This window comes from Haemaphysalis longicornis, unplaced genomic scaffold (genome assembly GCF_048455015.1).
Source record: "Haemaphysalis longicornis isolate Haplotype H1 unplaced genomic scaffold, Haemaphysalis longicornis Haplotype H1 scaffold_6, whole genome shotgun sequence".
Classification (NCBI taxonomy): domain Eukaryota; kingdom Metazoa; phylum Arthropoda; class Arachnida; order Ixodida; family Ixodidae; genus Haemaphysalis; species Haemaphysalis longicornis.
In genome coordinates this window covers 26,509,816-26,523,536 of record NW_027526407.1, presented here as the reverse complement: position 1 = coordinate 26,523,536, position 13,721 = coordinate 26,509,816, and the positions used below count along the sequence as shown (strand labels likewise).

General features: G+C 46.5%; 1 protein-coding gene across 1 annotated transcript; it reads right to left on the bottom strand.

Annotated features, from left to right (window-relative positions):
* Window positions 1–1,076: 1,076 nt before the first annotated feature.
* On the bottom strand, window positions 1,077–13,464 carry LOC144142335 (uncharacterized). The gene is made up of 11 exons (XM_077673757.1): window positions 13,049–13,464; window positions 12,272–12,413; window positions 12,047–12,163; window positions 10,875–10,985; window positions 10,082–10,141; window positions 9,903–9,979; window positions 7,411–7,531; window positions 6,843–7,058; window positions 6,484–6,753; window positions 3,858–4,186; window positions 1,077–2,732 (listed from the first exon to the last, which is right to left on the bottom strand). The coding sequence occupies exons 1-11, from the start codon at window positions 13,208–13,210 to the stop codon at window positions 1,506–1,508; spliced, it is 2,832 nt and encodes a 943-aa protein (XP_077529883.1). The 5' UTR covers window positions 13,211–13,464; the 3' UTR covers window positions 1,077–1,505.
* Between the last annotated feature and the right edge of the window lie 257 nt (window positions 13,465–13,721).

Genomic DNA, 13,721 nt, shown 5'->3' with positions numbered 1-13,721 from the left:
GCGCGCGCGCGCACATACACACAAAGGGAGAAATAAAATACTGTAATATGAAAAGCGATGCACCAAGGAAGCACTTGATTGTATTTGTTTATTGTGTATTATGCAAGAAGACATGCAATGAATCCACACAACTGCAAGTCTCAAATAATACGACACGCCCGATACCGATACACTGGTCAGTTTGCCAAGAAATATGTCCAATTCTGCTAGCTACATTCAGGAAGCGTCTCAGCCAAAACATCCCATTTATTTTCTGATCCCTACAACTTCATCACAATTGTGTGAAAGGGTGGGAAATGAAAAGTGAAAAGGGGGGGGGGGGGGGGGCTGGCATTTAGTAAATTCTGGAAGGGGGTGTTCATAATCATCTCCCTATGTGTAGCGGCTCCTGTAAACCTGACCCCGAAGTCGAATGATGCAGTTCATAGCAACAGTGGTAATTGCCGCAACATAAATGTCGCCCCGTGTCTGTAGTGGGTTACTGATCCCGTATAAGGCGGGTGGTGGCTCCTGACCGTTCATGCTCATCGTGCGATAGCCGGTTAGGATGCTTCTTTGGTGATCTGGAGTATTGTTGTTCTTGTTTTCTTGGCAACCTGGAGAGATAATAATAGAAAATGCCTCATGGGCCGATAAATGGCCTCAAGCCTTCATAACCGGGGATCAATGGCCCTATCGTGACTGCAGAGCTCTCTCTTTTTTTTTTTCTTTTTTTTTTTTTTTACTGGGCACAATTTTTCTTTACTGGGCACAAGAATTTCCTACCACGGCTGACCACGACTAGAGCCACAAAGTAGCTCATTTAGTGGCTCTATTACTGTGTTGTGTGATTTATTGGCGTAAGGGCGCCTTGAGGCCAAGGAGCACCAAAACATTTAGTGGCTCTAACCACGACATTCAAGCTTAACTAGGACTTTTCCAATTCTTTAGGGTAGCTTGGGCATGTTGACTGATTATAGCAACATAAAACAGCGCAAAAGGACGAGGACGAAGAGGAGCAGACAAACACCAGGGCTGATGTTCGTCTGCTCTTCTTTGTCCTCGTCCTTTGTGCTGTTTTACTTTACTAGCAATAATTGATTTCACTTAATCTTTATTATAACGTGTCTCAATTTTTTTAGAAAGAGAGGGCACACACGGGGGAGTCGCTTTTTGCAATTCCGCCATGCAACAAGGAAGTAGCCTTTAGAAAGGCTGTTTTGTTGTGAGGCGTCCGGAGTAACACTTGTCACTTCTTTCTTCGGCTGTCGCACTTCTTCAGGCGAGTGTCCAGTCACGTACAGCATCACTGGTTCACAAATATGCTGTCACACGTAGCTGGTACCCGTTGCAGTGGCTAAGGCATTGCGCTGCTGAGTTCATGGGTGAAAAACAAAAACACCTGTGTGTAGAGATTTCGGCGCACATGAAAGATCCCCAGGTGGTAGGGGGCAACTCATAGCACAGGTGTAGCTTTGGTGCGTAAACCCTCCATCAAAAAAAAAAAAAACTTCATACCCAATGACTTAACGGACCTGAGATACAGCTGCTCGCATCCCAACGCTTTTCGATGCACACTTGGACTTGGCAGCTTTCGCCTTGCAGCTCAGCTTTCGCAGGGTTATCCGCAGTCGCAGCATGAGGAAAGATGAAGTGAGGTGCTTTCCCAGTTGATGGCATTGTGGGAAATCATTTGGCAGTTGGTACGAGTCTAGGGTTGCCTTTGTGAGAGCCGGCAGGGAAACGTTCAAAGCATCATGCTCGAAACTCCGGAAGACGGTGTCTGCATGCGTCAACAACCTGACCACGTGGGCTGAAGGACGTACCAAGGGGTTCGGCTGCGACTGTGCCCGGTACGACTTTAGCTGCAAAAGTTGGTCGCTTTCTGCAATGGGCTCGTCCTTCAAATACGCCTTGCATGTGTTGCACAGTGCGTACCGCTTGCTCACACTGCGTGTGATGTATCCCGACAAGTAGACGAGAGATTCCATCTCAACGTCGTCAAGCGGAGTGGCGTCATCGAGGAAACTGTCGTCTAACCGAACCTCCTCTCCTGCTTCAAGGCTCTCTTTTGACGCTGCCTTCACCTCAAGGAACTCCAGCAGGTCAACACTGTCATCGATCTGGTAGCTGCCCTTGCGGCTAGGCCTGAAAAACTGGCTCAACATGATAAGCCGCAGGGTCAGCTTGAACTCTAGAGCCCTGGGCACTGGGTTTTTCGCTCGCACGCACGAAAAGAGATTTTCCAGGGCATCCTGAGTGAGTCGGCACAGCAAGACGAACTTGAAGTTGTAAACACTCAGGAGCTCGTGCTGCAGGAGGAGGGCACTCGTTGTACTTATCAGCACGCCGGTTTGCACGGGCTTGAAGCAGTCTTTCTGTTTCTCGTTCCGTATTGAGACACCAGAAAACATTTCCATGAACTCCTGAAGGAAAGCCACGGCGTCTTCATGTGACGTCTCCTTAAACAAGCTCATTGCTGTGCCGATGTAGCGGGACGTCATGAGAGTGAACCAGTGGAACACCTGCTCCACAAACCACGCCGTGGTCAGTGCCTCTAATGGGAGCAATCCCATTTTCACCAGTACCCGCATTGCTGCCCCCACACTGTGGTTGAGTACGGCGACAGCTGACGACACACTCATCTTCTCGAAGTGGTTCAGGTCGAGGTAGCCAGCCTTGAGATGAGGCGCCAGCTTTAGGTCCCGTTTCGCATCTTCCTCTGCCAGAAGTTTAATGTGCTCCACAGATACCTGCGAGGTGCAAAAATAGCATAAAAAAGGATGAAATGCTAACAGCTGCATGTTTCCGGGGGCTGTTGGCAAAAAACAAACACTTGTATGCCTTAATTTAAAGCTTGGTGTGAAACTCAACAGGGCATGTAACAGATAAGGTTAGTCAAGCCTCATAAAACTGCTACAGCTAACTTATCAATAATTGAAAGGTACACTTCAGGCAAGGAAGCTTGCTTTTAAACAAAAAGATAGCATTGTACAAGACTTCAGGCATTTATTCTGTGCCAGAGGGTACAATACTTCTTTTTATTAAAGGGGTACTGACACCAATTTTTGGTGCTGATATTATTGTACACTTCGTTTCCTTTACCCACCAGGATACCCTGCGTAAAGTATGAACAGCATGCGTCGCCTGGAACATATCCTAAATTGATTGCAAATGTAGCGCCGACGAGACTGCTGTGCTGGTGGCTTCCACCGAAATCGACATCGTGTGACATCAGGGTGTGGTAGAGCAAACGAGGTGACGTAGCCGCGTGCTCCCCTACTCCGTGACGTTCACCTGGCACCCGACTAATGGCAAGGCGCAACCGTCTGGCGCGTGGATGGAGCGTCACAGGTTTTCGCATACCCACGCGATGGCGCTGGCCCCGTTCAGCGGAAACCGTGACGTCCTAGCGTACTTTTGGCCGCCCGCGAACTCCGGGCTTTTTGAAACGGCAGCCGGTGACGGCGGTTTTCGCTGCGTTATATTTCCTCATTTATCGTCCGCTGCTGTATTTGAACTACTCTTTCATGATAGTTGGCCCCGTAGGCCTCGATCTAAGCAATAAAAACATGACGTAAAATTTTGGGGTCAGTACTCCTTTTAATTAGTAAGACAAATGTTTCCAATTTTTCTCCCATTTTTGCTTTCCACGATGAGGTAAAGGTGCCTTAAAGAACTACAAGCACCATGAAATTATACAGAACCCTCCAAAATGACATGCTATTTGATAGCTCGTGTTCCTTCAAAGCATTAAAGTTGAAAAAAATTACTGAGGTCCTTTACGTTTATGAACCATCGCAATAAGCAGATACTAAGACTGAATACTTTCGGAAAATGCATTTTAGCATAAAAGCACCTTTTGCGCTTATACCTACCTCTCTTGTTGGGAGCTTGTACTTGGCAACAGTCTCCTTTGACAAGAAGATAGACTGTCCCCTCACCAGGTGGCCTCTAATGTTTTTCAAAACATGTGGTGCGTCAGCCAGAAAGTAGAGTTGCCGGTTGGTGTTGGCTGCGCACGGATGCCTGCAGGAAACTACGGGTTCGGCCACCCGCGTCGCACGGATGCCGCAGCATTTCCAAAGGGCCTTGTTGCTCGACCCCATGTCGGAAATAACCGCGTCCACATGGCAACCAGCAGCCTCACACTCCTCGATCACTCGAAAGACCACATCCTTCAGGAACGTGCCATCAATGGAGTCCCCTGCAAGACAATTGAATGCAACAACACTTTGAACAGGGCACAAGTGCATACAGGAGCTTTGTGAACACGATGCAAGCCATTTGTGGACGTAGCTGGTCAAAAAAGCAGAAATTACGCCCCAGCACTAGGCACAGCGCTAGCTGAGTTGGGATTCCTGGCTTATACCCATGCTACACGGGCGTTTGAAATGACATTCGAGTCAAAGGGCCTTCGAAATTCCAAATATCATTCGAACTGAAAGGAGTTTCGCCGATCTACACGGCCAATTCTCAAAGGCAGTTGAACGCTTCCTCGTTCACCCGCCATGTTTTGGTGTCGCTACTGCTGCACAGTTTCGTTCTCGTAACTTGACAAAAAAAATAATTTTAGAGTTGACACCATCGCGAGTGATGAAACTGATTATAACCTACGAACGCACGCAAAACATGCACAAAATAGCATGGGCACTATGGCTTCCATAGTTTTTTTTTTTTTTTGCATTGCCGGTGTGGAGACTGCAAAGTTACCTTTTAACCGTAGTTTGAGCGATAGGAAAGTAGAAGAGGTGAAAAATTATTAAGAACATGCTCTTTGAAAACCAAGTTTACCCTTTTCTGTAACTGCGGCATGCAGAAACTGCGCCCAAGAGTACAAACGTTCATGTTTCAAAGGCCTTTGAGAATCTCAAAGGTCGGTTGGGGTGCTCATTTGACTCAAATGGCATTTCAACCCAATGCCTTTGAAAAGCGCCGTGTAGCAGCTGAAAGGTGGCTTTTGAGTCAAATGACATTTGGTTCAAAGGCCTTCGAAACGCCCGTGTAGCACGGGTATTAGACACTGCAGCATACTGTGACAGAACTTTTGAACCTCGAAATGCTCCCTACAACCCCTTGAACTGCCCTCCTGATGATGATTGATGATTAATAATGGTATCCCCTTTGTACCGGGGCGATGACATGAGTCATCTCACCAAAAGCATAGTTAACTAGGTTGCATAATGTCTATATTTAAAGGAGTACTGACACCAAATTTTGCCTTTTGGGTTTTTATGCTGGAAACGGTACCTCTTCGGCCACTAATTATGAAAATCGATCCAAAAGCGGCCAGAAGCAAGCATAGAAATAATTAAAACGCAGTAATTTCAAGCAGTTTCGGTTTCGGTCGCCGGCAGCGCAAACGGATGTTCAAGAGCTAGTCGGAGTACATGACGTCACACTGTGGCCGCCGCAAAACTGCAGGTGATAATGCCAATCGAAAACCCGTGACGACGCGCGTTTTTCGTGACCACCGTGACACCAGCAAACGTGACCACCGACAACAGCAACGCAGGAGAGCGTTTCCGGTTCTAGAAAAAGCTATACGACGTCACCCTCAACCGGCCGGTTCACAGGGCACGGAGTACGTGTCGTCACGATGATAGCGATTTCGCTAGTTCTGGCAATCTGAGGAAGCTCGCGGCTGGGGCAATTAAAAGGGATTTTCGCTGTGTTTCCGGCCACCGATGGCTGTCAAAATTGGTGGGAGTGATCTCCACAAACTACTGAAGCCAATTACGTAATTTTTAACGATTCTGAATTTGGTGTCAGTACTCCTTTAACGCTATGTAGGATGAGCTCAAAATAAATTATGTTCGTTACAGGTGGTAGCTGCCCTAGGCTATAATCCCCTCTCCTCTCTTCTTCCACCAGTATTCCAATCTCCTTTTAGTCACCTCTACAGCCTTGTAATTTATTGTCTCTGCGCTACATTTAAATCCGAGGGCTTCGGGAAGACGAATATTTACGTTATATAGATTTGGATGGATACACTCACATTCCAACACAATGTGTTGAATCGTTTCGGTTTCATTTCCGCAGACCACACATACCCCATCATTTTGCGCATACTTGCCCACAAAGCTCTTTGTTCTCAAGCAACCTGCTCTAGCCTCAAAAAGTAACGCCCTGCCCTTGGAATTATCGTAAAGATTTTCCTTTCTGATCTCAAATTTCTCTGCCCTGTACATCTCTAACGGCGTTTTCGATTCCAGTTTTTCCTTCCATTTATTCGTCTCTGTCTGCCTCGCTTTTTTGATAGCCTTGGCTGTCTTCGGTACGAATACCTACACTTAATTCTCTCCAATACTAAATTCTGTCCTATACTTAATTCTCTCTCTCTCCCTATCTCTCTTTCTCAGCAGTGGAGGAATGGTGGCCCACTTGTACCCTTTTTATTAAAGATAAATACATGTGGACTTGGCGTCACCACCTTTGTGTCCACTGCAAATGTATTGTTAAATGATTGCTTGCTTAATATTTTTGTTAGAAGATTGCACTTACCTGTGAAATGATAGGCAACAACTTGTTTCCAGCGGGAGGATAATCCAGTCAGCATGACGACAAGGCCGTGTGTTGCGTACACCAGCTCGCCTTCAGGCCCTTGTTTTACAAGTGGGGCTGTTGCCAGGCCAATCGGCTTCTTGACTGTAGGGTCGAAGTCGAGACCAGCAGTCAGCTGCATCTCGTCTATGAGAAGGGCACAGTGTCGCTCCTCTGGCTTCATCGTTTCCAGCTTTGCCTTCAAGGCTGGAAGAAGCTCGTTGAGGATTCCTTAAAACAAAGTAAAGGCAATCTTGTAGTGTGCTTGTCATAAAAAACATGTTGACAACATATGAACACTGGTACACCAGCATACACACCGGGTTCAAATTTGACATCCTCAATGCGTCTTTGCAGTGTCCGTTCAGATGGAAGAGGTAGGACTTCATCCTTCAGGAGCTCGTACCCCCTGGTGCCACATGCGAGTCGCACCTGCAGGGCCTTTTGAACCGTCTTGTCGGACCACCTGTTGCCACGTGAATCAGGATGCCCAACATTCAAAACCTGGTCAGGAGCTAGGTGTGGAACCTTGTTGCCTGCAAGAGAACGGAATGCCACAAATAAATGCGACAACGCACTTCACAAATTCTAGTTTTATTGTGGCAACATTAGGCTGAGCAGAAATGCAGTCTTCAACATTATTTTTACAAAAAGCTATCATTAGAGCTACTAACTGAGCCTTCAAAATGCAATTTTAAATGTGGCCCGTGCAGTGCCACATTTAAAAGGTCATGAAGACAAAGTTAACTTTATTATGAAAGAACCAGTATTTGGCAACTCACTGAACTCCATTCTAGCCCAGAAAAACTTTTCAACAAGAAAAGGTATTGACGAACCTTAAAATTTTGCTTTCACTAGAGTTTTTGTGATTAAAGATAAAATGCTCACCGATAACAGCTTCCAACTGCTTTTCCAGCTTCCTGGTCTGCTTCTGTTGCAGATCCAGCTTGCGCTTTAACTCCTCAACAGTAGCTTCGTGCACACACCTGGGTCCACTGCACGGAGCCTCCTGTAACATATCAAAATTTTGAAAACACCCTTGAGAACCAACACAAAAGCAGCTGGTAATCACTTGTAGCCTAAGCACATTTCGCGGTAACTCTTGAACACATGCGGGCAAGTTCATAGGTGCGTTAAAGGGACACCGAAGACAACCAACAAGTTTGTTTCAAATGAAAGTATTACCTTCTAATAGCAATCTTAGCATTTATTCGGTGCCAAAAGATGCATTAATTGCTGATAAATCACTAATCAAACAACACACTTCCGTTCCTCATTTCCCTCACAGCGATTCGATAACGCAAACGGCCGGCAGCCGTTTGCTTCACGATGAACCGGAAGCAAGGGAGGCAGCGGTGGTGTATAGCTTCGGGCAACCGAATACAAGGCTATTACGTACCAAGCGGTTTCGTCCGTTTGGGTCAAATCAGTCGTGCTTTCCTGAACTCCCACGTACTTTGCTGTTCATGACAACTAAGCAAAATGTTTCTCCATCGGACGTGCGATCAGGTTTGATGCTCTGTTGAAGACGAGCACATAAGCCGTGTGACAGTTCTAACCAACTGCTCGTGTGCACAAGCTCCATCACCCGCTGCTTGCACAGCACCGCGCACCTATGTACGAACACCAGACATTTCCTATGCTGGAAGTAAAGAAGCCCTCGTTGGGAAAGAGGCAAATAATACCAACGTTATTCGATATAAGATCCACTCTCGTCCGCCTCGCAGCGTGCGTAGCCCACTTGCATTCGCTCATTGCACACTCACCCACAAATACTTTCGGGCTTGAAGAAGAAATGTTTGCAGGATGATCCTCTGGCTCACTTAACCATCTCATGACTAGTCTCACGTCGTCTTGGTTGTTCCCATTATTCCGTCTACCGCTGTTCCCGACCGCAGAGGAAACAAAAGCTTTCCTCTATGCGCGCAACATGCATGCAATTGTGCCGCAACAAATATCACAAATGCTGTAAAATGCTTGCCTATGCGGTGCATACTAGTAGTTGGTAACTTGAAATCAATTGACTTTAGCCAAAATAGGCATACTTACGTTTTTTACTACAGCAAAAGCACGCAGAAAGGTCATAATGATACATGTACATAGAACCGTACAAGTGAAGTGCCACACAATGAACCGGTCGCGCAATCGGGTATTGCACCGAAACCGAAACCGATTTGTTGTCGTTTGGGGTCGCTGCGTAATCTATCAGTTGGGCTTGTATCATATTGTTTCTAGGCTTCTTTCTGTTCGTCGACGTGACACTATAAAAGCTTGCTGTTAAAGGAGTACTGACACCAAATTTTACCTTTTTGGTTTCTATGCTGCAAACAGTACCTCGTTGGCCACTAATTATGAAAATCGATCCAAAAGCGGCAAGAAGCAAGCATAGAAATGATTAAAACGCAGTAATTTCAACCAGTTTCGGTTTCGGTCGCCGGCAGCGCAGATGGACGTTCAAGAGCTAGTCGGAGTACGTGACGTCATACAGTGGCGGCCGCAAAACTGCAGGTGATGACGCTAATCAAAAACCCGTGATGGCACGCGCGTTTTTCGCATCTGCTGTGATGGCACGTGGTCTGCATTGGCCCGCCTGAGCTTGCGGCGGTGACTGGGACGCGGGAAATTCGAAAAGTAATTTGCAAATTCGTGTAATTAGGTGTTATTTCCCGTGTTTAATGTTTAATTGGAACACATTTGAGTTCGTGTTTGTTCAGGATGTTTGTCTTCCATTGGTTTTTGAAAGCCTAGCGTTACTCTTTTGCCATTTTGACGAAGTTGAAGATGCCATTGACAGAAACCGTCTGGCGAAACGAGACCACCGACAACAGCAGCGTAGGAGAGCGTTTCCGGTTCTAGAAAGGGCTTTACGACGCCACCCACAACTGGCCGGTTCACAGGGCACGGAGTACGTGTCGTCACGCTGAAAGCGATTTCGCTAGTTCTGGCAATCTGAGGAAGCTCGCGGCCGGGGCAATTAAAAGGGATTTTCGTTATGTTTCCGGCCACCGATGGCTGCCAAAATTGGTGGGATTGATCTCCACAAATGAATAAAGCCAATTATGTCATTTTTAACGATTCTGAATTTGGTGTCAGTACTCCTTTAAGTTTTTATAAACTTAGGAAGGCGTATTGTTTTAATATTTTTCACACAATTTTAACCACTTCCGGTGTAAGTTGTGCGGAATAGCCAGTGGTGGCGATACTTGTTTTTACGTTTTTTCAATTTTCTACCTTATTTTAAAGATACGCATAAGAATGGTATATTCGTGTTCTCTGTAAGCTATCGATCTAGAGCAACTTGTATTTTGCCTTCAGTGTCCCTTTAACATGTTGCACGCTTACACATGGTCTCAGAAGCCAAGATAGGCAGTTTTTCATACCGTTTGGACAGCCTGGTCAGTTGTACCGGCAGCACACTGTTGGTTGCTCGTTGAACAGCTCCCATGCACTCCTCTAGCTGAAAATATACGCATCGTGTTATAAACTTGCTTCTGCAGCAGATGTGCAGAAATACTTAAACCTGTGAGCTTTGCATCGCTCCCCATACTAGTTCACTTACTTGGTTCATCAGGCATAGATGTTGAAAAGTCCATGGTCTCAGCCTCCACAGCACATGCACCTGTTAAAAAAAAAAAAAAAACATTACTGAACATTTGTTTTTTCTCCCTCCTTGCTCATGCCATCATTTTTATTGCTGGTTCATGAAAAAGCCCCTTGCTGGAGTTTAGAGTAGGGAGGGCATGGAAAAAGCAGTAGTACAGTAACTTAAAAAAAAAAAAGTTGCCTGAAGGAGGTGGAAACCGAAAACGCTGGTATTGAGATTTCGCTGCACGTAAGAGACCCCCATGGTTTACATTAATCCATAGCCCTCCACTGCAGAAGGCCTCATGACACAGGTGTAGCATACATACGTAAAAACCCCAAAGACAATTTTTAAAACAAATAAAAGTTTCAGGCTTGAAGTGGGGCTCTCGTGCATAAGACACGATGGCTGGTCACCCCAGATGCCATTGTGCTCTGCTCAACCAGTCCGGCTATTTCTGCACGCTTTCTGCAATGTGTGCACGGAAGGTTAGAAACTAATCCTGGAACGCCTTCACCCAAATTAAGGGGGATGAGTCAAGGCGCGTTAATGCAACTATGGTGCTGCTCCACCTGAACTAGTTCATGAGAATGACTTTGTGAAACCAATTTTTATGTGAAGTACTTTAAGCATTTAAATTATTACTGCATGCAAGTGCTTTGCACCGAACTTGACAACTTTAATTCAACACCCACTAATAGCTATGTTCTTGATGTACATGAAACGGCTGCTGCGGCCACCATGTTCTTGTTCTGAATGCGATACCTACCTGTTTGTACTTCCACTTCCACCGTAAGCAGTGGCACAACGTAGCCATCCCCTTGCATGACGTCAGGTGAAGGTGCCCTCACTCCTGAAACTTCAGCCGTGCTTGGGGTTGCTGGAAAGGCAACAACACATCTCAGCTGTGGCACAATGGTCCCTTATATAGTTGTGCTAGGAGTGGCTGTTCTGCCTCACTAATCTAATTTTCATGACAGCGAAATATAAGTACACTTGGGATTTATAAACTGGCCTGCAGCCCAAACCACGGATGATTTGTCTCAACGAATTTATGTGATTCTGACTTCCCCTTCATTTTTAAAGGAGTACTCACACAAAAGTTTTACGTTGTGTTTATATTGCTTAGATTGAGGCCTGCTGGCCTAACAATCATGAAACAGTAGTTAAAATGCGCATGATAAATAATGAAATATAATGCAACGAAAACCGCTGCCTTTGGCTGCCGTCGAGAAAAGCCCGGAGGGCACGGGCGGTAGAAACTACGGCGTGATGTCATGTTTTCTGCTGAACAGGGTCGGCGCTATCACATGCGCCCATGCGAAAACCTGTGATGCTCCATCGGCGCGCCACATGCTCGCACCCTGCCATTAGCCAGGCGTTGTTACGTGACGTCACGGAGTTGGGGAGCACGCGGCTCGTTCACTCTACCGCGGTGTGATGTCACACGATGTTGATTTCGGTGGAAGCCTCCAGCACGGTTGCCTTGTCGGCACTGCAATTACTATCAAATCAGAATATGTTGCACGCGACGCATGCTGTTCATACTTTACGAAGGGTATCCTGGTAGGTAAAGGAAGCGAACTGTGCTATATCAGCACCGAAAATTGATGCCAGTACCCCTTTAAAAGGTATATGGAAAGGGTGATTCTAGGCGATTCCAATGAAATGACATTGCCCTACATGAAGGACTGGATCTTTACGCTCCTCCTCACAACAGCTCACTAGGTTCGTGATGACGCTTCTAATGTGACTCCACATGTTAGGAGAGAGTCAGATTAAATGCCACGGTATCTCATGAAGGAATAAGTCATGATTTCACCCTGTTTTTGTTTTCACTTGTCACTTCTGTGTGCACCAAGGTTAAAAGTCAATCTCTCATACAGTCGACATCACACTACGTATGAAAATCAGTGCTTGCGCCCCCCAAGAAATACTTACTCGGGTTGTTCTGTAGAACTCCGATTGCAGCTCCAGGCGTTCGGGGCTGCACAACACACACCTGGGGAACACAGACCTCGGGTGGGGCTCCTTGAGCGCCTGTGATGGCTGAAATGCCTGAAAGCACAAAATGTGCTCCAAAGTTACATCTCATTGCGACGATGTGTAGTGCTGCATTCCAAAGTGTAGCAAATGACAAAGTACTATGTGCATCACGCTACACACCATTGTCTGGCTTCTGGGCGATTATGCTCCTCGATCTCCCCCGTGCATTCTCGCAGGCTGGGATGGTGGGCACCGCGTTCCACTTCAGCAGCTTTCGACCATCAGCTCGGTGTCCTTCATACTGGTCAGCTTCAAAGTGGTCCTTAAGAAAAATAAGTCCACATGACGATGGCTACTCAATCAAAGATTTGCAAGTAACATTTAACATGAACACAATAACTTTTCAAACTGCTTGGTACGTGGAAAGAACACATTCAAATATAATAAGGGTGAGGTAAATTTCGATTCGAAGTTTACATACCACAAGTGGCATTGATTGATTGATTAAACTGGCAAATTCATAAAATAAATATTCATGCAGTAAATAAAATGACTCCGCAGCTATGCGGCAGTGATGCAATTGCCGCTTCAACGATGCTTTATTACGGGCAACGAGGCGTACGGGTCTGATCGCACACGCAAGACTTCCATGCGTTCATTTGGTGTCAGCGAGCAGGACATTTGGATTAGTGTCACTAAAGTTTCGCTGCTTTGTTCAGCGGCTCCAGCTGCACAACACTATCTTTTGAGGGAAGCGAACCACACGAAGCGCGTGCGTACTCTATACGGGCGGGGCTACAAAAAGTTTTTTTATGATCGCGCCAGCACAGTAATGTAAGGGGGAAAGTTGCTCCTTAACGGTAGTGCTTGGCCGACTCCGATCGCGTAGCCGTACGTTTAGGCTCTGGAATTTTCACTGCGATGGTTGCATTACAGCTGTGCTTGAAATAAACTCACCTCACAGATCCTCGATGATGGAGTAGGCTTAAAATCGTCGCGACCGACGAGTTGCAGCCACGCACGGAGTCTCTCACCGGCCTTTTTTCCCAAGGGAAAACGCATGAGCCGCTTTCCATCGTCGGGCTTGTTGCAGCAGTGGATCACGGAACAACAAGGCATCGCAAAAGGCTCATCAGGCGGCGAAAAACGTGGAAAAAGCACCCGAAACAGGAGCTGAACGACTGCGACGGGTCGCTTCAACGTCCGCGCAGCAGAGGCAAGCCACAGGGCAGGCACGGGCAGGCCGAGGCCAGAAACAAAATGGCAGCGCCCATGGGTAAACAAATGTCACGTGGTACAGACCGACCAATGACAATCGTGGCGGCACAAAACAATGAGAGAAAAGAGTGTCGATACTCTAAAAGCCTTTATTTAGTGACACTAGTCGACCCCAAATCAGCGTCGGGACCTTCTTGTGGAAAGCCACAGCTCTGCTTGTTTCCATGGGCTTCGCGACAGCAGGTTCTTGCTTCGGCCGGCAGAAAACAGAACTGGCACAGACCGGAGGAATCCGATTGTCTAATTAAAACAAAGAGTTGCGAGCGCCGCTGGTCAGTGCTGACGCATTGTGATTTCTGCTCAGTGCTCTGAATGTCAACGTGAAGACATTCAAAAAAGCCCTTGTAAATGG